The sequence below is a fragment of the Echinops telfairi genome, unplaced genomic scaffold (assembly GCF_000313985.2).
Source record: "Echinops telfairi isolate 266 unplaced genomic scaffold, ASM31398v2 ScPeMD7_3533;HRSCAF=4204_0, whole genome shotgun sequence".
Taxonomy (NCBI): Eukaryota; Metazoa; Chordata; class Mammalia; order Afrosoricida; family Tenrecidae; genus Echinops; species Echinops telfairi.
Window position 1 is genome coordinate 38,637,508 of NW_022107431.1, and position 20,745 is coordinate 38,658,252.

The window sequence follows — 20,745 nt, forward strand, 5'->3', positions numbered from 1 at the left end:
CGACAATTTAAATAAATCAGATGTTTTTGTGGAAGATTACTCTGTGATTTTCTCCAATTATTCATGACATTTCACCCATTCATATTGTGATCTGCTTTAATAGTGGAAGAAAAAAAAACCTTGTCTCCTTGTTTATTCTTTGTTCTCAAGGAGATAAGCTGTTTATAAAGACACGTTATTTGTTATTTAAATCACTTTTACTGAAGTTGTTTATTTCCTTGTTTCAGTTTCTAAAAATATTGCAACAATTGTAATGCTTCTTAGAGATGTCTATTCAATTCAGAGTGATTTGTACTGAAATTCTTTGCTAAATGGGCACAGGTGCTGATGTGTATAGCATGCTAGATTGAGTCAAAACTAATAAATACTGAAAAAAAAAGGTAACAGGGATATAATTGTGTCAACTTTTGAAATCTATAATGAAAAACATTTTAGACCTCAAAGTCATGGATATTTGAAAAGGTGTACCTCTATACATGTCATTTCATAAGTACTTAATAATAGTAATAATAATAATAATAAATTAAATATCACACCAAAACTATAAGCAGAAAAATTGCTTCATTTAAATCCAGAAATCTATTTCTTAGAAAATGCCCTTTAATCACTTTGCAGACTTTCAAGATCATAATTATTATATCAAAGTAATTACATTAAAAGATAATTTACCTGGTATTAAAGTATCAAATTAAAGCTGAAAAACAGAACTTGTAAATAGAATTATATATTTTAAAAAATTGTTGAACAGCACCCATGGGAAATTATATTGCCTGCTTTTCTCTTTGCGAGGCATAAAATTACCTCCAGAATAAATTTTGGTAATATGATATTAAAAACTGTACAGTAGTATAGCATATAGTTTTGCTATAGCAATCTATAAACCCAAACTGGCTTATTCTGGGTAATCTATAGGATTGATGTGTGAAATAAAACCAAGTGGGTTTGATATTTTAAAAGGCAGGTGGTTATTTCCAAGAACTAAAGTTTTCAAAATCCAGCTGGGTTGATTTGGACTGAAGAACTGAAGGCTGGTACCATAATTTATAGTACATATTCCTGCTAAATAAGCCCTGGGCACAGCAAACTCGGATCTGTGAATGCATGGCTCTCCCTTTGAAGTTGATGAGAATTGCATGGGGTAAGTGAGATACATGCTGGGAAAAGTGGGTCCTTAAAATTGGTGTGTATAGACACTAGCTGTCTCAGGATACTTTCTCTCATCTGTCTTTTAGTTTCCCCAAGTCCTGGTTTAGCAAAAGATACTCAATCTTCAGAATGAATCCTTGAATTAAATGTGTCCCGTGATTATAAGGTATCCAGATTTCATCATCTTGAGAATCTTACTTGAGAATTTCTCCAGTATCAGTAAAGTTGGGTAAATAAAACTCACTTTGATTTAAATCTTTTTCAAGTAACAGCTAATTCCCTAGGATACTAAGTCGAATCATGGCTAATTCTGAGTGGAGATACTTAGTACTAATATGTAACAAATTACTTACACATGAGTTAACTGAATTCACATAGTTCTATTAGTGTTAACTTTGGATTTTGAAGACTGCTTGCATTTTAACCAACTTAGTTCCTCTGAAGAAGCAGCCAATAGAATTAAAAACAGTCGATCCATTTGATTGCCTGAATGTATCTCATCAAACCCAATTAAGGAACCAACAAAATTAGATTTTTTTTTATAGCCATCAATCAGTGGCAATCAAAAGCCTATATGGTGACATGATTTATTTCTTTTCTGTAGCTCTGGCAAGGTCCTTCCGTGATACAAAAATTTTGCATGCTACTGCCAACCTAAATGTTGGTGGTTCAAACCCATGCGGTGGTGCCCTGGGAAAAAGGCCTAATGACCTACTTCTGTTAAGATTATAGCCAAGAAATTCCTGCAGAGCAGTTTTCCCCTGGAGCACCTGGGATCACCCTAAGTTGGAATTAATTAACAACAACATTGATCTGATGATACAAAGACAATTTGATAAGATGTGCCATTAGATAGGCAAGCTTTCAGTCACTATTACGATTCTGTCGCTTCAAGAGAAGGCGTTAGTAGCTGTGTTGTTCTGGGCAAATCACCTTATTTTTGAAGTCCATTGAGTCTTTTTTAAAAATTTTTAAAAATTTTATTTAAAAACCATTTTATTGGGGCCTCTTACAACTCTTATTACAATCTATGCATCGATTGCATCAGGCTTGTTTGTACATATGTTGCCTTCATTCTTTTCTAGACCTTTACTTTCTTTTTTTTTATAGATCTATGTACATATATTTATTAGGTATTTTTTAATCATTTTATTAGGGGCTCATACAACTCTTATCACAATCCATACACACATCAGTCATGTAAAGTACATTTGTACATTCATTGCCCAGGTCCATTGATTCTTAATATATAAAATGACTGGGTTAATTTCAGATCTTTAAATTCTCTTGAAGATCTAAAATGAAAATATTTTTATTCACTTTGGCTATTTATATTCATTTTGGTGATGATAGAAACTGTGGAAACAGTATGGGGGCCACACTTGACCTCTGTGGGCACCCAAGGTTATTTGCCACAAGGCAGACATCGGACATGCCCTCACCCTCCAGCCCTATTCTGACACCAACCATTCTTTCCACAGCACTCTATTTTTCTGGCTGGGTTCAATAATTCATTGCAATAGTTACACAAAAGTTAGATAATTCTCATGGTTGTAGGGCTAATTAGGGAAGGTAACAGGTTATAATTCAGGTGAGAAACTCAGGATACAGTTGTTCAGTAAGGACAATTTCCTTTGTTCTGCCCACAGGGAGGGCTCTATCGCTCAGCATCTTGGCCTGACCTCTAACCTGCTAGGGCACTGTTCTGCTTCAGGGCTGCCAATAATTACCCAGAGGAGATGCAACTCTGTGATTCTAAAGCCCTGCTCTGCGATAAACCCTGCTCTGACTCCGTGGGTCAGCAGACCCAGCTCCCCCAATTAAGTGTCCTGAGGCACCCCACTCCATAAGCCAGCAAGCCACCTATAGGCACTTAGCTTTCCTTCTCTATGGGCTGGGAAGTCCACTACTCTGTCTCATACTCTGGCACTTGGTTCTGCTGCTGCAGCTCCTCTGCCACTCCTTTGGTATCAAAACTGTCTCCTGGATCAAGGAGGTTCAATGTGCAGGTTTCTCAGGGTCTAAAAGATGTGTTCTTCTCCTGGTACTTCTCTTTTCTTGGTAGTGAAATTCCTCACTTCTTGTTTCTGAGATGGTTCATTTTAGACCTCTGAATTTCAATCACAATGAACTCTGTTAATAATCACTCAGAGCTAAATGCTATCAGTGTCTTCCCACACTTCCCCTTATCCAGACCCATCAGCAAAAGGCCATTTGGTGAGAGTTATAGAAACAATAGTTAGAAGAGTCACATTAAATAATTCACTATGCTGCAGATACTAAATATATCTGTAGTATTATAACAGAAAGTATTGGAGAAAATATTACAATTCAGTCACTAGTTTTTCTAAGTATTTTCATTAAAATATTTTTCTTTAAAAAAATGTGTTAGAACAAACCTAGAAAATAAAAGAGGGTGGAGGTGATGGGATAATTTTTTTCAGTGTTTTTCTGAGTAATATATGCCAATGTTCATTTTTTAAAAATCACCCAAAACAACAAAAAACACAAGATTCTTTATAAATCACCCATAACATACTTTACATGTCTGAATCAGTGGTTCTCAACCTTCCTAATGCCATGACCCTTTAATACAGTTTCTCATGTTGTGATGACCCCCCCAACTATAAAATTATTTTTGTTGCACTTTATAACTGTAATTTTGCTACTGCTATGAATTGGGTGACCCTGTGAAAGGTTTGTTCGACCCCCAAAGGGGTCATGACCCATAGGTTGAGAACCACTGGTCTAAATCATTTGGATGATATGAAAATATAGTAAGGTAGGCATCAATGGAAGAGTGGGGTAGAGCGTAGTGTGTTATTCCGGGTAGACAAGAGAAACAAATCCATAGAAACTCATATGTGAGTTATACAAGAGAGAGGTTTATATATAAGAGCAATTGAATATTGAGAAAACATCCCAGCCCAGTGCAGATCAAGTCCATTAAGTCCAATATTAGCCCATATGTCCGATACCAATCTATAAAGTCCTCTTCAGACTCACAAAATACATGCAGTGATGCCGAATGCAGTAGGATCACAGGCCAGTGGGTTGGAAGTCTTGTGGATCCAGTGGTGGTGTAAGCATCTCAGGGCTGGCAGGGGTCTCTACGTGGTTTCTCCAGCTCCAGAAGTCTGGTTGCATCAGAGTAGGTCATTGTGGCTTCTACAGCTCCCAGGGCATAGTGCCATGTGTCTTGTCAGTAGAGAGTCTCCAAGGGAGTGATCAGAGAAAGAGAGTCTGTCTCCTGACTCCAAGGAGGAAATCCAGGAATTCCCAGAATTCTCAGAAAGCCATGCCCACACAGAGGCCTCATTGGCTATGATCCGATTGACAGACTAGACTCCACCTTCACTCGTAATCCTCGCAAATTGACACCAGATTATGTAACTACCACAGGTAGACAAGTATTAACATGGGTCAAGGGGAAGGCAATATATAATAAGGAGGTTGTCAAAAAATAATGGAGGCAGAGGAAGACACTGGGGGGCAGGGGTTGGAAGAGTTAAAGACAACAGAAGCAAATACTGGTATGTACACAATCTTGCAATAGTGATAATTATGAGTAGATACTTGGATAGACATGCAAGCTGAACAGGCGTGGAAAGGAAAATGAGTAAGCACAAAAATATATAGGTTTGTCAGCAGACCTTCGTACAAGTGTGTTTATTTACCTTTGCTGTGAATATATCTAAGAATGTGACGGAACATACAGGAGGTTACGAAAACTTACTAGGTATAACCAAACACCTTGAAGGGATGAGTTGCTGGGCCCTGGGGCTCCGGATCATAGTCTCAGGTTATGCTTATTGAAGGTGGTTAATGAGTATTCCTGCAACCCTGATGCCAAGTTCTTCATAAAGTTCAGCTTCTCGAATTATTGTTCAACCTACAGATTGAATCAGTATGGTGAAAGGATACAACCCTGACTTTGACACACACTATTCCTGATTTTAAACCATGTAATACTTCCTTATTCTGTTTGAATGACTGCCTTTTGGCACACAATGAAGTGTTCAGAATTCCCATTCTTCTCAATGTGATCCATCATTTGTTGTGATCCATAATAGTTGAATGCTTTTGCATTGTCATTAAAATACAAGTAAATATCTTTCTGGCAACGTCTGCTTTCAGTTAAGTTCTATCTGACATCAGCAATAATATCTAAATCTAGCTTAAATTTCTGGCAGTTCCCTGTTGATAAATTGTTGTAATCATTGTTGAATTATCTTCAGCAAAATGTTATTTGCCTGTGATATTAATGATATTGTTTGCTGATTTCTGTATTCTATTGGGTCAGCTTTATTTGTAAATATGGATCTCTTCTACTCATTGGCTAGTTGTCTTTCAAATGTTTTAGCATAAATGAATGCTTCCAGTGCTTCAGCAACGTGTTGAAACATTTCAATAGTTATTTTGCCAATTCCTAGATCCTTGTTTTTTGCTAATGTCTTCAGTACAGTTTGTTATTTTCCCTTGGGAACCACTGGTTCTTGTTCATATACTCTCTTGAAATGGCTGAATGTTAACCTGTTCTGTATGATACAATGACTCTGAATAGTCTTTCCATCATCTTTTGATGTTTCCTGCATCATTCAATATTTTGCTTATTAAAAAAACAACCAAACTCACTTCCATTGAATCAGTTCTGACTCAGAGTGACCCTATAGGACAGAGTACAACTGCCTCCATAGGTTTCTGAGACTTTAAAAAAAAATCATTTTATTGGGGGCTCTTACAGCTCTTATAACAATCCATACATCAATTGTATCAAGTACATGTATACATATGTAAGGCATTTTCTCTTGTAAAACCACAGGGGCAGTTCTATGCTGTCCTGTAGGGTTGCTATGAGAGGGCATTGGTTTGATAGCTGTGAATTTTTTTGCCTGTGGAATCCTTCAATATTGTAACTTAAGGGTTAAATTATTATTTTTAAGTTCTTTCAGCTTAAGATATACTGAGTGAGTTCTTTGTTTTTCTATTTCACTCTACATCTTTGCACATTTCATTATAATACTTTAGTTTGTCTTCTCAAGCTACCCTTTGAAATTTTCTGTTTTATACTTTATCATTTCTTTCATTTGTTTTAGTTATTCTGTTTGAGCTAGTTTCAGAGTTTTATCTGACATCCAATTTGATCTTTCTTTCCCATCTTTTTAATGACCTTTGCTCTCCATGCATGAGGGAGATTCTGCATGTCCTTCTACAGAGCATCAGAAACCTGTCATTGGTAGGGTTCTCGGAGAAGAGCTTTCCTAGTAGGCCAGGAAATGAAATAAAAAGGTAGAGGTAGGCCTTATGAGTTCCAGGAAAAGCAAGTGTAACTTTCTGTATTGCTCTGAAACAGATGTACGTAGTGGGAATGTCTGGAGGGACATCTGGACAGTGCCACCTGAGGGTCCCTGAGACATTGAAGGAGATTGCTTGTGCATCATAAATGTTACTTATATTGTTTTCATCTGATATAGTGGACATTTATATACTGTGATTTGTACCTTAAAATGTACATGACTGCCAAAATTCATTCATACTCCAGTACAAAAGTATTTAAACTATGTATTTTCACCACAAGTGGTCAAATCATTAAATCTATTCTTGAGATGATATTGACATTCAGGAGGGATCTATTCTCAAGGTCAGATTTTGGCTCTTGTGGATTTCCAACCTGATGGACTAATCTCCTGGCTCTATAGCCAACAATGTTCTACTGCTATTCATAAGGCTTTCCGTGGCTAATCCCTCAGAAGTAGACAACCTATTCCTTCTTTATAGTCTATTTTTAGTCTGGCAGCTCCCCCTCACCCTGTTCATCTTGGCTAACCCTGCTGGTAATTGAAATACAGGTAACTAAGCTTCTATATCACAGCACTATGTAAGCTACCACAGTAGGACAAACAGACAAGTGGTGGACATAATACAGTGATACCTCAGTGGTCGAATGGCTCTAAGCTCCAATGATCCACTACTCTACCACCAAAGTTTGGGGGGAAAATCTGTTTGGTGTTCATAACTTTGCATGATAGTCAACTGAAAATACAACTTGAACAAACCTGTGTGGGCAGGATGGGAGTGAGTCATGCGTAGCATCTCACCACTGATACAAAGGGGTGACGCTTCAGTATAAGCACCCTTCTCGCTCAAACAACATACAACGCTTGAGTTACTGCATTAAATCATTCGTCATTGTGGGTTTGTTTTGTATGTGTGTGCATGCTTTATTTGCATAAAATATCGTAACCATGGCTCCAAAGAAAGTTAGTGATACCTGCAGTAAAGCTAAGAGGAAAACAGAGAACTATGATCGAGTTAAAGAAAGTAATCATTGTGAAATTAGAATCAGGTAGCTGCCTGTCTGATTTGGCAGCTGAATACAACATGGCTAAGTTGAAATTAATATTTTTGAAAAAAAAGAAAAAGGTGATTAAATTGGCTAATGTATCAAAAAGTGTGAAATCATTAACCACAAAAGAAAGATAGAAGCCCATAGAAGAGGGTGAAAAGTCACTGTGACTGTGGATAAATCAGAAACAACTCGATGGCAACACCGTATCCGCAGAGACAATGATCGGCAAGAAGGCTGAAAACCTCCACAACGATGTGAAGTCCTGGAAAATTTTATAGTGGGTCTCAGGACCAATGATTTAGTATTCCATTATGTTTTAGGGTGAGACTATGTTCAGTTCTCAGAACGTTTTGGTGTTCGAACACGAACTTGGAATGAATTTTGTTCCCCAGTGACCAGTTAGACATATCTATTGACAGAACTCCAGATGGATGTTTCTGGTGACTGGATCAGGATGGATGGTAGCAATGTTGGTGGTGAAAAATGATGAGATTCTGAATATATTTTGAAGGTGGAGCCCCCAGATTTACTGAGGGTCGGACACGGGGCGAGAGAAGAGAGCAACGAACTGTTCAGATGATGAACGGCTTGAGCCACCGGAAGGGTCGAAGTTACCATCTACTGAGATGTGGAAGGTGAGAATCAGTTACTAGGGAATTCTCTGCTCCCAGCAGCAGTGGCTTTAAGAATGACAAGAACAACTTGTCGTATTAGGAAATGGTATCCTGTCTAGTTCATGATCATGGTCCAGAGGTCTCAGATAGTGACCAAATCATAATGTTCAAGAGCTGGAGAGAAGCCAAACCATCCAAATCACCCACACTCATTAGTGATTATCACCTACCCATCTATGTAAATTCTAAATATTTATTTTCCTTTTTTGAGTTTCATAGATTTGCTATCTAAGGTTGAGTAGCTCCTTTTATGTATTTTCTAATTTCTCACCTTTCTAGCATTAGGTTACACCTGATTTCTATAATTCTCAGATATTGTGAATCATTATGGTTCTAGGTAAACGCTTCTTCAACCTTATCCACTCTCAATTTCTACTTGTAAGTGTATTTGATTAACCCTTTGTTTATACTGTCATTTTCCCATGATCTTTGTAAAGCCTCTCATATTTATTTCTCATAAAACTCTATCTCAAATAGAGAAGGAAAAAGGAAAGTGGAGGTTCGGTTAGTTACAAAACCAGAGGCCAATTTCTACTATACAAGTTCCTGTTTTTGTTTTTCATTGATTACTCTTTTCATTGTTTTATCATTGGGTGTTTTGAGCCTGGATTTTTTTTCCCCATGAACAATTTCCATTTTATTTCCTTTCAGGTTTGTTTTTCTTCAGCTTCTAATCTTTACATAGGCTTTGGAGGAGGTCGTGGGGCAGCACCTGCAGGTCTAAATGAGGTGGGGGGGCGGTTCGGTCCTTCCGGGCTTCACGTGACCGGTTCCTGACCACCTTGCTGTGAATGCATCACTCACGCAGTCATGCAGCTTCACGGACAGCTTGGGAAGCACGTAGGTGTCGAAGACACTCGCTGCGGAAATGTCTCTGACGGCCGCGGCCTCCACTATGTCTCTTATGACGAACTTTAATGGCCTTGTGTTTGGGCACGCAGCGGGCACAGTTGGTGCTGCGAAGGGCTGCACGTGGCCGTGGCCTTTCTTGGCACAGCCGTTGTGACACCTTTTCTCTGTCATCTCGGAAGCAAGGATGCGAGAGAATGAGCCTGGGTTTTTCAGTGTCAGATTACTCAATAAACAAGGCAAACTCAGGTTTACTTGTGCTTACTTACTAATCTGTAGTGAACAATTTCACAATTTTCACCATATCAAAGAATCTATTTCTAGACATGGCTGGCTAGATATGGTTAGACCTTTCTCCCAACCCCAGAGCACTTTCCAAAATCAAAGCATCATTTCAAATTAACAGCCCCCGATCCCCGTTCCCCCATGGAGTATCCAGTAAGCAAGGTAAACATGGGCTCACATGTGCTTACTTGGTAATCCGTAGTGAATAGTTTCTTTGATATGATGAATTGTTTCAGTTTCACTACTGATTTTAAGTATAAGTAAACCAAAGTTTACCTGACTGGGTAATTCACTGCTGGGTTTTGTCTTTGAGATTATCTGCCAGAACTACTTGCCACAAACACTAGGAAGATGAACTAGCATTTTTAAATCAAGACAAGATCATGTTTTCTGATTCACTTTTTAAAAAATTTATTATTTGAAAATCATTTTATTGGGGGCTCTTATAGCTCTTATCACAATCCATCCATCCATCCATTGTGTCAAGCACATTTGTACATATGTTGCCATCATCATTCTCAAAACATTTTCTTTCTACTTGAGCCCTTGGTATCAACTCATCTCCCCCTTCTCTGAATCACTTTAATAGTTTCTCTGATAATGTCCCAAATTTCTTTCAGGGTTTGTTAAGGCGACCAGATTTTAACATTGGTAAAGCGAGATAAAAGCGGGACACCATTGAAAAAACTTATATCCTGGCGAAATAGCCACGTGGCAGCCAAAAACCGTATACCCTAGTTTGTTGTGCATTCTTTCAAAAAATCAAGACTTTTTAAAAACGCCGACATGGGAAAAATAAAAATCGTGACTGTCCCGCCAAAAGCGTTAGCTGGTTTGCTTTAGCAGTTGCAGGAATAGCAGGGACACAAGCTTGACTTTTTAAAAGTTTTAATGGTTGCTCAATTAATATGGTTGTGTTGATTTGCTTGAATACAGCAAAAACTGATCTAGATTATTTCCCTCTAAATTTCTTTTATTGTACACAGTATTGGGTTACCCAGTAAACAAGGTAAGTACTGATATACATATGCTTACTAATCTGCAGTGATTATACTAGTAGACAAACAATAGTCTTCTCAGAACTAACAAGATGATACTGAGATAATCTGAATCTCGAGTATGATAATTGCTTGTATGCCTGTCAAAGGACAAATAGTGGATGAAATCCTGATTTTTTTCAAAAAGTTCTTCAAAAAGGTTTACATAAAAAATTATTAATGTGAAAAGAAAAGAAAAAAGCCAACCCCAAACTATTCCCCATGGCATGGAAGAACAGTTTGTCATGCAGAACAATGGAATAAAAGATAAAAAAACATACTACTAATAAGTTCAAATTGACCTATTGATACAACAGAATCCTAGTGGCCCAGTGGGTTTAAGCGCTGGACTTCTAACTGCCAGATGGGTTGACGACTTAAAACCACCAGCAGTTCCACCGAGAAAGATCAGGCAATCTGCTTTGCTAAAGACGTACCGCCTTCGAATCCTTATGGGCACGTCTACGCTGGAAACGGACAATGGCAATGGGGTTGGCTCTCTTAAAAAAATAAAAAAATAATAATACAATAAAAATATCTGCCAACCTCCCCCCACTCTCCTCAATGATCTGGTGGAGCTGGTAGAGCACAATGTCTCTGAAGTATTACGCCATTCTAAACTCCCCGTTTCCTGTAGTTTGTAATCTGTCCTTTCGCGAACCGCCTGATTTCCTAGAGTTCTGTAGTGTTCCATTTGTTTCCAAACACCTGAAACTTGGCCTTCTACCACCTCCTTTTGACTTTCTGGTCTGCTTGCCACACTGAAAAACTCACTGCTACCTAATGGATTCCGGCGTATAGAAACCAAATAGGACAGAGTAGAACTGCCTCTGGGTTTCTAAGCGTGTTTCCGGGAAGTACAAAGCCTCTTCTTTCTGCTCCAGTGGTTCCAAACTGGAACTGCAGGCTGTCAGCTCATTATGTCCGCCTCCAGGGCTCGCTACCTACTTGCCCTAGTTTACTCAATTCCTTGTTCTCAGAGGATCCTCTTCTGTTAAAAGTCGTTTCTAGGAGGCTTCCCTTCTTTCCCATCCTAGTCCTCTTCATGGAGACCCCAGTGGTGAGATGGGTTACAAGTTGGGCTGCTGACAGCAAGGTCAATGGTTCAAACCCACCAGCAGCTCTGTAGGAGACAGTTGATGCTCTCTGCTCCCACAGATTGACCCAAACCATTTACTTAATCAAACCAGGACAGATCGTTAGTCTCCTCTGGATACACCCTCTACTAATGGTCCATTTGAGATCATAGGATTTTTGTTGTTTGCACAATCTTTCAAACCTTTTCTACCATATTGAAAGTAAGTTATGTTATGCAAGCACAGAAAGTAAAAGTGGTACATCCATTTCAGGTACTTTGCAGATGGACACTGGAGGTAAAAAAATGGTGCTACCATGCAGGGAGGTTGCATGAGGTCAATGCAGGATTTTGTTAAAATACGAGGGCCATTGGGCCACCTACATCTTGGTCGGGATGAGGGGAGAGAGAGGGGAGATTAATTTAAAAGGCTCCAGAGCGATTAGGAGACTACACATTAGAATCTCTTGCGAACTCGTTTTTCAAGTCCGGGGGCCCCCCCCGCAGTCCACGCAGGACCGCCTCCGGGGCTGGGGCCCGGCGGAGCGTCACCAGTGCCCACCCCGCTGAGAGTGCCCGCCCCCGCCTCCCGCCCGGACCCCGGCGCGCTGCACGCCGGGAGTTGTAGTTTTCGGGGGCCCACGGCCGGAAGGGCAGAAGGGCAAGGGAAGCACACTCCTTAGCTCCTGAAGGTCATATTCCGTAGCGGCTACCTTCCGTCCTGTGGGGCGGAACCTTCAGCGTTCAGGGCTAGATCTGTCTGTGCCACCGTCTCTCTCCTAGGTTTCAATAAAGTTTTCCTCTCCGCTCCCTTGTACGGAGCTCAAGATGGCGACCTCCTGTGCTCCCTTGCTGACTGTGCGCTCGCTCGTGCAGAGGCGGTTGAGGGGGAGATTGGTTAGGTGCGGGGACTGGGCCGCCGCCCCTGGGAAGCCCCTTTGGAAAGGTCAGTGACTGTGCCCAGAGGCGGTTTGCGTCGGCCTGCCGGTGTGTGCTGATGACCCAGGCACCTTCTGGGGTCATCCCTCCTCCGCGCCACCACCCCAGCTCCTTTGCTGGCTGAGGGCTGGCCCCGCAGAGGATCCTCAGCCTTTCCTAAGCCGGGCGCCGCCGAAACTTGCCCGGAGTGACTTAGAGTTTGAGGATCAGAGCTGGGCCCAGGTTTTGTCCCCACCCGGGGTTAGCTAGACCCGGTGAAACCAGGTGTGGGCATCGCTGCCTTGAAGGGATGCACACTGGGCTTGGGCTGGGGCTGGGGACCATTCCACACCCTTCCCTTCCCGGGCCCTCGGGCTGGTGACAGCCACGCGGTGGTCGCCTGCAGGCCCTGCTGGCTCTGGAGACAACGTCCACCAGTGTCTCTGGTGGGGGAATGGATTCTTTGGTGTTATTTTCAAACCAAATGGAAGCGGATAGCTGTGTGTTGTGTCGCCGAGCTTGCCTCATTCATTCAATTGTTGATAAGCATTCACGAATGATTGAACATACCTCTTGAACGACACGGTCCACGGGAGTGCGGACGTTACTGTTTGATTCATATTCCCAGGCTAAAGCCCACTGCCATGCGATTGATTCAGACCCACGACATCCCGGTGTGCGGTTGCCGAGACTACACCTTGCAGGAACTGACAGCCTCAGCTTTCTCCCCAGAGAAAGCGAACAGCTGGTACCCACCATGCTCCCTCCCCAGGGCTTTATTCATATCACTTTCACCCACTGCTTCAGGTAGATTCTCTGACTCATCTGGTCCCCCTAAATTGAGGGCTTCTCAAGGGCAAAGACCTTGGGTCCTTGGATCTGTGCTCCTGTTTCCCTAACACTGAGCACAATGGTCCCTGGTGGGCAGATAATGTTATTTGAATGAACTTTAAGATTCTCATTGCCTCACCACCCACATATTTATTCTTTCCTTTTTCTCGTCTCCAAGCACCTTCCCCTGATAGACTTAAATAAAATTTCTGTAGGAGAAAGATGAGGCTATCTACCCTGTTGAGACTTGGTCTCAGAAAACCTATATTGTGTGGATATCAGTCGGAGTCGCCTGGATGGCAGTGTGTTTATTGGCTAATTTAGCTAAACGTGTAGTAGTCTCTGGTGATAACCTGAATCCAGTCGAAAGGTTCATATAATATTCACTAAATAATTATGGGATATTTGGGTACTGTAAGCTCTGGCCTAGCGGAGTTATACATTGCGTTGCTAACCACTGGGTCAGCAGTTTGAACCCACCAGTTGCTGCAAGACGAATCGGAGGCAGCCTGCTCTGGGGAAGACCTAGAGCCTCAGAAGTAGCTCTACTTTGCTCTCTGGGCTCACCATGAATCAGAATCACTCAATGGCAGTGGGTTTGGTTTAGGTCTATAAGCTGTGGATCATCATCTACATTTTATTTTACTCTTGGAATAGACCAAACAAATCTCAAAATATATTAGAAGAAATACAGTGACCTTCAAGCCTTTTTTCCGTTGCTGTCCCCTAACCAGAGGCAATCGGATACTAATTTCTTATATATCCTTCCAGAGACATACTGCAATGTACATTTAATTATCTGTGTTTTTAAAAAAATAGAAACGGCAGTGTTCTATACGCTGTTCTGTTCTTTTGCTTAGCATATCTTCGAGATCATTCCAAATGAATAAGTACTGAACTGCCTCATGTGCTGTCACTCTTCCATTTGGTACAGTGGGTTCAACCGTGGGCTGCTAAGCCCCTGAAAGAAGCCGATGGCTTGAACTCAGGAGCCGCTCCGCTCCGTGGGAGAGAGATGAGGCAATCTGCTTTTGTAAAAGCCCTCCCTGTGGAGCAGGTCAGCACTGCCCATCGGCTCCCTGTGTGTTAGCGTCGGTGGCAGTGGGTTTTATTCCATTTTATGTAAGCATGAAAAGCTTATGAAAATTGATATAAGATTTAAAGAACATCATTGTAATGACTTAAAGTGTACTAAAGGCTTGCTCGTTATCATGGGATATCATTTAATCCTCATATCATCTGGTGAGGCTAGGATTATAATTTTGTCGATGAAGATTCTGAGGTTGAAGAAGGTCGTACGACTTATAAATGGCAGAACCAGTAAGTTCAAGTCAAGACTAGGCCTTACATTTGCCCCTGTTACATCTTTTTATAATCATACTGCCTTCTATAAAGGAACCCTGCTGCTTACCAGGTCAGCATTTCAAAACCACACACTGCTCCGAGAGAGACTGGTGAGGCTTTATACTCCTGCAGAGTTACAGTGTTGGAAACCTAAAGGAGCAGTTCTACCATATCCTATATTCACATTTAGCCAATTCTCGATGTGGGAATTTGATGAAAATGAATTGGATGTCAAATTAATTGTAACTAAGGACACATCCTCTAAAATAGAGAACATTTAAGTTGAAATTTTGTTCAATATTTAATTTACAAATTTATTTTCTATTTTATTTGGTGCTATTATTTTTGTTATTTGCTATTTGCACTTATATTTTATGTACATATTTTCATCACTTGAAATGTAGTTAGTGTAATGTGAATGAAGCATTGGCTTAAAATTAGACAAAAGAAGCAAATAAATAAAGGAAAACATGTTCTTGACAAGGGTTAATGTCACCCCTAGCTTCAAGATATTTTGTAAACTGGAATTGTGAAAACTTGAGAAGTTTTAAAGTTTGGGCCTTCCGAATCACCTACCTGAACGCCTAACTAAACTACAACATAGTGAGTTCTGTTTTTGATCCCTACGTTAATTTAGGTCACCTCTTAGGTCTTTGTGTGTCCCTGTGGTTAGCCGCCATGGAGTGGCCACCCAGTGCCCAAACAGATCAAAGTGTCTCCTGGTCCTGTGCCCTCTTTGATATGTGTGATCCATTGTTGTGGTTATGATGGCCACCCAGCTCATTTCAACTTTCCTGCATTTTGGCTGACTCTCTTGTCTTACCCAATATGGTGTCCTTTCCTAGGGATTGCTAAGACTAAAAAGCTAAACCAAACTCAAGGAAGCCCACTGTGTGGAGCCCATGCTGACTCATAGGGACCTGCTGGGACAGCGTGGAACTGCCCCATAGGCTTTCCAAGGCTGTGAATGTGCAGAAAGAAACTGCCACACCTCTCTCCCAAAGCTGGCTGGTGAATTGGAAACAGTGACTTTCTGTGAGCAGCCAAGTGCTGCTGGGCCACCAGGCTGCCTTTCGGTCAGATTCTAACTGCCATTCCGTGGATGCTGTCTGACAACCTTGGGGTGCAGTTATACTGACATACGTACGCAGGGTTTCTGTGAGTCAGAATTGACTCGGTGGCAGTAGATTTGTTTGTGTGCTTTGTCTATGTTTTAGTCATACTGCTAGCAGTTTTGGTTTTTTGTCTCATGATCGAACCTCACACCAACCCTGCAAACACTATTTCTGCCTGGATCTGACAGATAAAGTTACATAGGCATGGCTATTAACTAGAATTTGAACTCAGACCTTTTTGCCCCAGAACTCGAACCGCTATGCTGTACCGAGCTCCTTAACATAACAGTAAACATGAATCCCCTAGGCCCATCTGAAATGTTGCAGGTCTGCTGAGCAGAAAGCAACTCTCAGAGTATGGAAGTGACTGGTCCATTAGGTATGGTCCATAGGGAGGAGCCGTGGGAAGATGGAGGCAGTTTCTTGAGAAGCCATCAGACGCTATCTCAGCCAGGTTACTGTTGCAGCGGTGTGAAGCACAAACCGGGAACCCATGGGTGGGGAAATACTGGGGTATTAGGAGGAAGTGAAAGAGTTCAGGGGAGCATTGCTTAGGAACTGAGCTACTGCTGTGAAGATAGAGAGGAGGACAGCTGGGGAAGGAATTCAGAGCCACACCTTTGGTAGATTGGGGGAGACAGAGCAGAAGGCGGGGTTAAGATCAAATTTAGTTTCTTAAGCTGGACATTTGGCATTAGCTTTCACCTATTACAGGAAGTAGCAACAACAAAACAGGAAGAAGGAAGGTCAGACATTTCTGGGGAAAGTGTATTTTGGACTTGTTACCTTCGAGGCGTTTGGGATGGTTCCAGGGAGATAAGTCTAGTTAGCTGTTGGAAATATGAGGACTGAAATTTAGAAAGGAAATAGCGCCAGGGAAATTGAAGAACTAGCCTGGGAATATTTGTAGAGTGAAAAAGAGAAAAAGCTATTTCTCAAAGAAACCGGTGTTTTTTGAGCAGAAGACAGAGACCTTGCTGACGAGCAGTTAAAGGGATCAGAGGAAAACTAGGAGAAAGCCAGAGGGGAATGTTTTTATATTTCCTAACATTCAAACATGAATACTTCTGAGATTTATTTACAGTAGCCGTATAAACGTAAAGGGCTTTTTTAATAGAGGCAAAGAAATATGGGGGTTGTAGTTTGTGATTATAGTGTCTTGAAGACCTTAATGTTTTAATTGTAGGAGTCACTATTAACTATACAGGAGAAAGACGAGGCTTGTGAAGATTTAGAGCCTCAGAAACCCAAAAGGGGCCATACCATTCTGTCCTGTAGCGTTGCTATGAGTGCACATATATCAGAGATTATTCTACAATTTAAAATCTCTTAACACTTTTTCTTCACCACAAGATTAATTGTTAACATAAGGAGAACTCACCCCCTTCCAGCAAATGAGTTGGTATAATTTATTAGTAGTACGGATCAGTTGTTAAGAAAATGGGCTCTGGACTTACATCTTTATTACTCAGTAAGATGAGTTGAATACCTTTATGTGAAACTTAATTCCTGTTTCTTGGAATTCCATGAACACTTGTAATTGTATTAGAAAATAATATCCATGCTTGCTCCTTCAACTGTTTAACCTTGTGACAGATACTGGAGAGGTCTTCTACATATTAAAAATGTTCAATTATTTTCTTTGTTCAAATAGCAGAATATAGGTGAAGCTGGTACCTTACTTGTAGTTCTGGCATGGAGAGGCAAATGTCGAAAGGTGAATTCAAGAGTAGATCTGATAAAGGAACTTCAGAGCCCAGAAATTGATTATTGATCTGCTATAGATTGTTATTAGCTGCTTTTCAGGCGACTCCCATGGAAACCCCATATATAATGAGTTCAGATCTTTGTGATCGACAGGGCTTTCATTGGTTGATTTTTCAGAAGTAGATTGTAGACCTTTCTTTCTATTCTGACATAGCCTTGAAGCTCTGCTGCAATCTGTGCAGCATTGTAGCACTTCACAACTCCCCATGACAGAGCATGGAGGCCGTGCATGAAGCCCATTGGCTGGAAACCCAACGTGGGCCTGCAGCATGGAAGCTGAGACTGTTACTCCTGAACCACCACTGTAGATTGGTCCTGCTCTGTATCTCATGGAGGAGGCTCTGGTTGTATAAATGGTTGACTCGCTTGGCAATTCACTCAAAGGTGGGAGGTCTGAGTACCCAAAAGTGCCTCAAAAGAAAGGCCTGGTGCAGTACTTCCAACATAACCCACCACTGAAAACCCCGGGGCGCACTGGTCTGCTCTGACTCACATGTTCACCCTGAGTTGGCATTGACTCCATGGCAGCTGGTCTCCCAGCTCATGGCCACCACACGCTTTAGGTAAACGACATATTTATACGCGGTATAAATCTTCTTGAGTTTGTCTTGTCAAAGAAAGTGCCACAGAAATAATAAAAGTCAGAGGTCCAAAAATGGAATTATTCCATCTTGGGCTCAGTACCGTATATGCTCTACAAAATATCTGACAAAAGATGATCTAACTTGAACTTGAATATTTCTAACTCTGTTTCCCTAGGCTGCTCAATAGCTTTCTTCAAATATTTCTTTCTTCCAAATATCTTTCTTAAGATCGTTTTGCGCATGATTATTTTTCTTGCCTGAATCCCTCTATTGAGGTCCACTTTCTTCTCCTATCCTTCTAACAATGTAGCAGATACCTTAATCTCCAGGATCTCTTCCTAACTTTTCACCGTCTTGCCTCTCTCTCTTCATATTTATATTTTCCATTGCTGTTATCTCAGAAGTTACTCAACATGTTCTCTCTCCCTACCTGTGACCAGGCAGTTTTCAACACGCTATTAAGCCTGAACATGTAATTCTTGTAGTAATTCCTTCATAGTTTCATAATACAATTTACATCTTAAATGTAACTCTTGTAGTATGCATATTGTAAATCCTCATATAGGTGTATGAATGTATACCACTTAAAATGAGCAAATAAAACAAATAGATCATTTAATTATCTTTGAAAAGAAAACAGGTTCCTTAAATTTTGTTATTAAGTAGTGTGTGTGTATAGGGTGGATATTAAGGAGTTACTCAGTATGCTGAGCCATGCCTATAATTATTTCAGAATAGCTTTATTCAAATTTTTAGGCAGTATTTTAACTGATTTGTTATCATGAAATTTAAAGTACTATCTTTTTTTCTTTTTGCAAAGTTATACACATTGGCACATTTAAGATGAACTAGCTTCTAAAGGAAGAGGATGATAACCAGCAAGCATTTAGTTTTAATTTTCATAATTTTTCTATTTAAATCAAAAGCACCCTTTTAAAGCCCCGACATCAGCTTTGATAAATAAAGCAAATCATCTTGTGATGCATTCCTTGATGATGGCTTATGCTGGTTTTCTGAAGAAAGAGTTTAATTGAGATTTGATTCTCTTCTATTCTGTCCTTTGTTTCCTCATCACTGAATCAAACACAGGTCTTTTGTGTCACTGGTAAGTCTGACTTTTGGGGTCATTGATGACCGTTGCAGTTTTATTTAAAAGCAGCTGAGTATTTCTCATTTGGGTATGATTAAGACCATGATAGAGCTTAAATGGGCTGTCTGTGACATTAGCATGCGCGTCTGTCTTTGTAGCCATTCCTGGTCAGTGCCCGCTGTTTATACTTTGTTAAAACCAATGCAAATGCACAAATAACTCCTGAATAATTGTGAGCACAGTATTTAAATGGATGTTTAATAAATATGCATTAAAAATCTAATTACAGTAATGAAGTTTACAGCTGAAATTTTAATTCAGCCCTTTAGAAATATTAAAAGTACTTTTCCTGATTGTGCATTTTTCTCACAGCAGTTGGGTAAACATTTTAAACTGGAAATCTAGATTCCTTATGTAGTTTTGATTTCATTTAGCTAAGCATGTGTGCCTGTTGGCAACAATATTCCTTCTCTTTGTAAAGAAGCAAAGCTCCTTTTATTCTTAACTGTTACTTTGAGGAATTTGAATCAGTTCTGTGTCAGGGCTGTGGACGTATGGATTATCAGATGAGTAATAAAATGACCTGGAAGAATAGCTTGTGAGTTTGCCTGATCCCACAGTGCTGATTCAATCATTTGATTTGTGATTTCTGTTTCCTAATTTGTGGAATGGGGTTACTCATCTTAATTCTGCCTTACTCCCAAGTCACGTATGGAGTTCAGATAAGTTATTAAGTGGGAAATTCTTTTCAACATGATAAAGAATGTTACATAAACATGGGCTATGCTGGGAGTCATTGAAATGTTAGCACTGACAAGCCAGAGGGCCTGGCTTCCAGTCAGTGAGCCGAGCTCGGGCTTTTCCTCTTTCCTCCCTTCCATGGCTACCTCACATTCATCCTGCTGCTATCAGTTGAAATGTCTTTTCCTCTGCATAACTTCCCAGCTCCTCCATAGTCTGGGTCACTAGCTATGGCGACGTCATCTCACAGCACCCTCCGCTTCCCCTTGTGGGTCACTCATTTGTTTGTATCTTCCCCAATGCACAGTGGGTCTTCTGAGTTCAGTTGGTATCTGTCTAGCCCACCACTGATTGCATTCATGGTTTCTGCAGAACTTTGCACCTTATACCAGTGCCAGTTGCTTTTGAGTTGATTCTGACTCTTATTGCTGTATAATTATTTATTGAACTATTTCTTGCTTATGGAGTTCTAATTAATAATTTTGCATTGGGTTCCTGCCAGTATAATTTCATTTTGGGAACCTAAATGGATCTTAGTTAAGTTTTATGATAGTAGTTTCATACAACTTTTTTTCCTTCTAGAATCATGATTATGATCCTACATAACTTTACCTCTTACCATATATACTCGTGTATAAGCCCAGTTTTCCAGCACATTTTTAATGCGGTTTTTGCGGTAAAATTAGGTGCCTCGGCTGGTATTCCGGTCGGCTTATACTCAAGTATATACAGTAACTTGTGTCATCTTTAGATTTGAGAATGAGGTCATTTACATCTTTGTGTTACTGCCAAATATTTTAAATTTGAACCTCAAAAGCAGGTATATAAATCTAGCTATTTTGTCAAACTTCTTAAAGCTTTTTATAGCTATGGCCTAAACCCATTTAAAGATCAAATTTTAATGACTGAAGCAAGTGGACTTACAAACTTTCTATTTTCC

At 40.4% G+C, this 20,745-nt stretch overlaps 1 protein-coding gene and 1 pseudogene across 2 annotated transcripts in view; one reads left to right on the top strand and one right to left on the bottom strand.

The window, feature by feature from the left end:
* Nucleotides 1-8,793: 8,793 nt before the first annotated feature.
* LOC115870973 lies at nt 8,794-9,192 on the bottom strand (annotated as a pseudogene).
* A 2,976-nt stretch (nt 9,193-12,168) lies between these two features.
* The window catches only part of AFG1L (AFG1 like ATPase), a 208,213-nt gene continuing 199,636 nt past the window's right edge, over nt 12,169-20,745 (top strand). Inside the window, exon 1 of one of the 2 annotated variants that reach the window (XM_004701998.2) lies at nt 12,169-12,361. In XM_004701998.2, the coding sequence (XP_004702055.1) occupies nt 12,244-12,361 (118 nt within the window). In that variant the 5' untranslated portion in view covers nt 12,169-12,243. Of the gene's footprint in view, nt 12,362-15,031; nt 15,112-20,745 lie in introns of those variants that run through there. The other variant, XM_045294475.1, reaches the window with a different exon arrangement.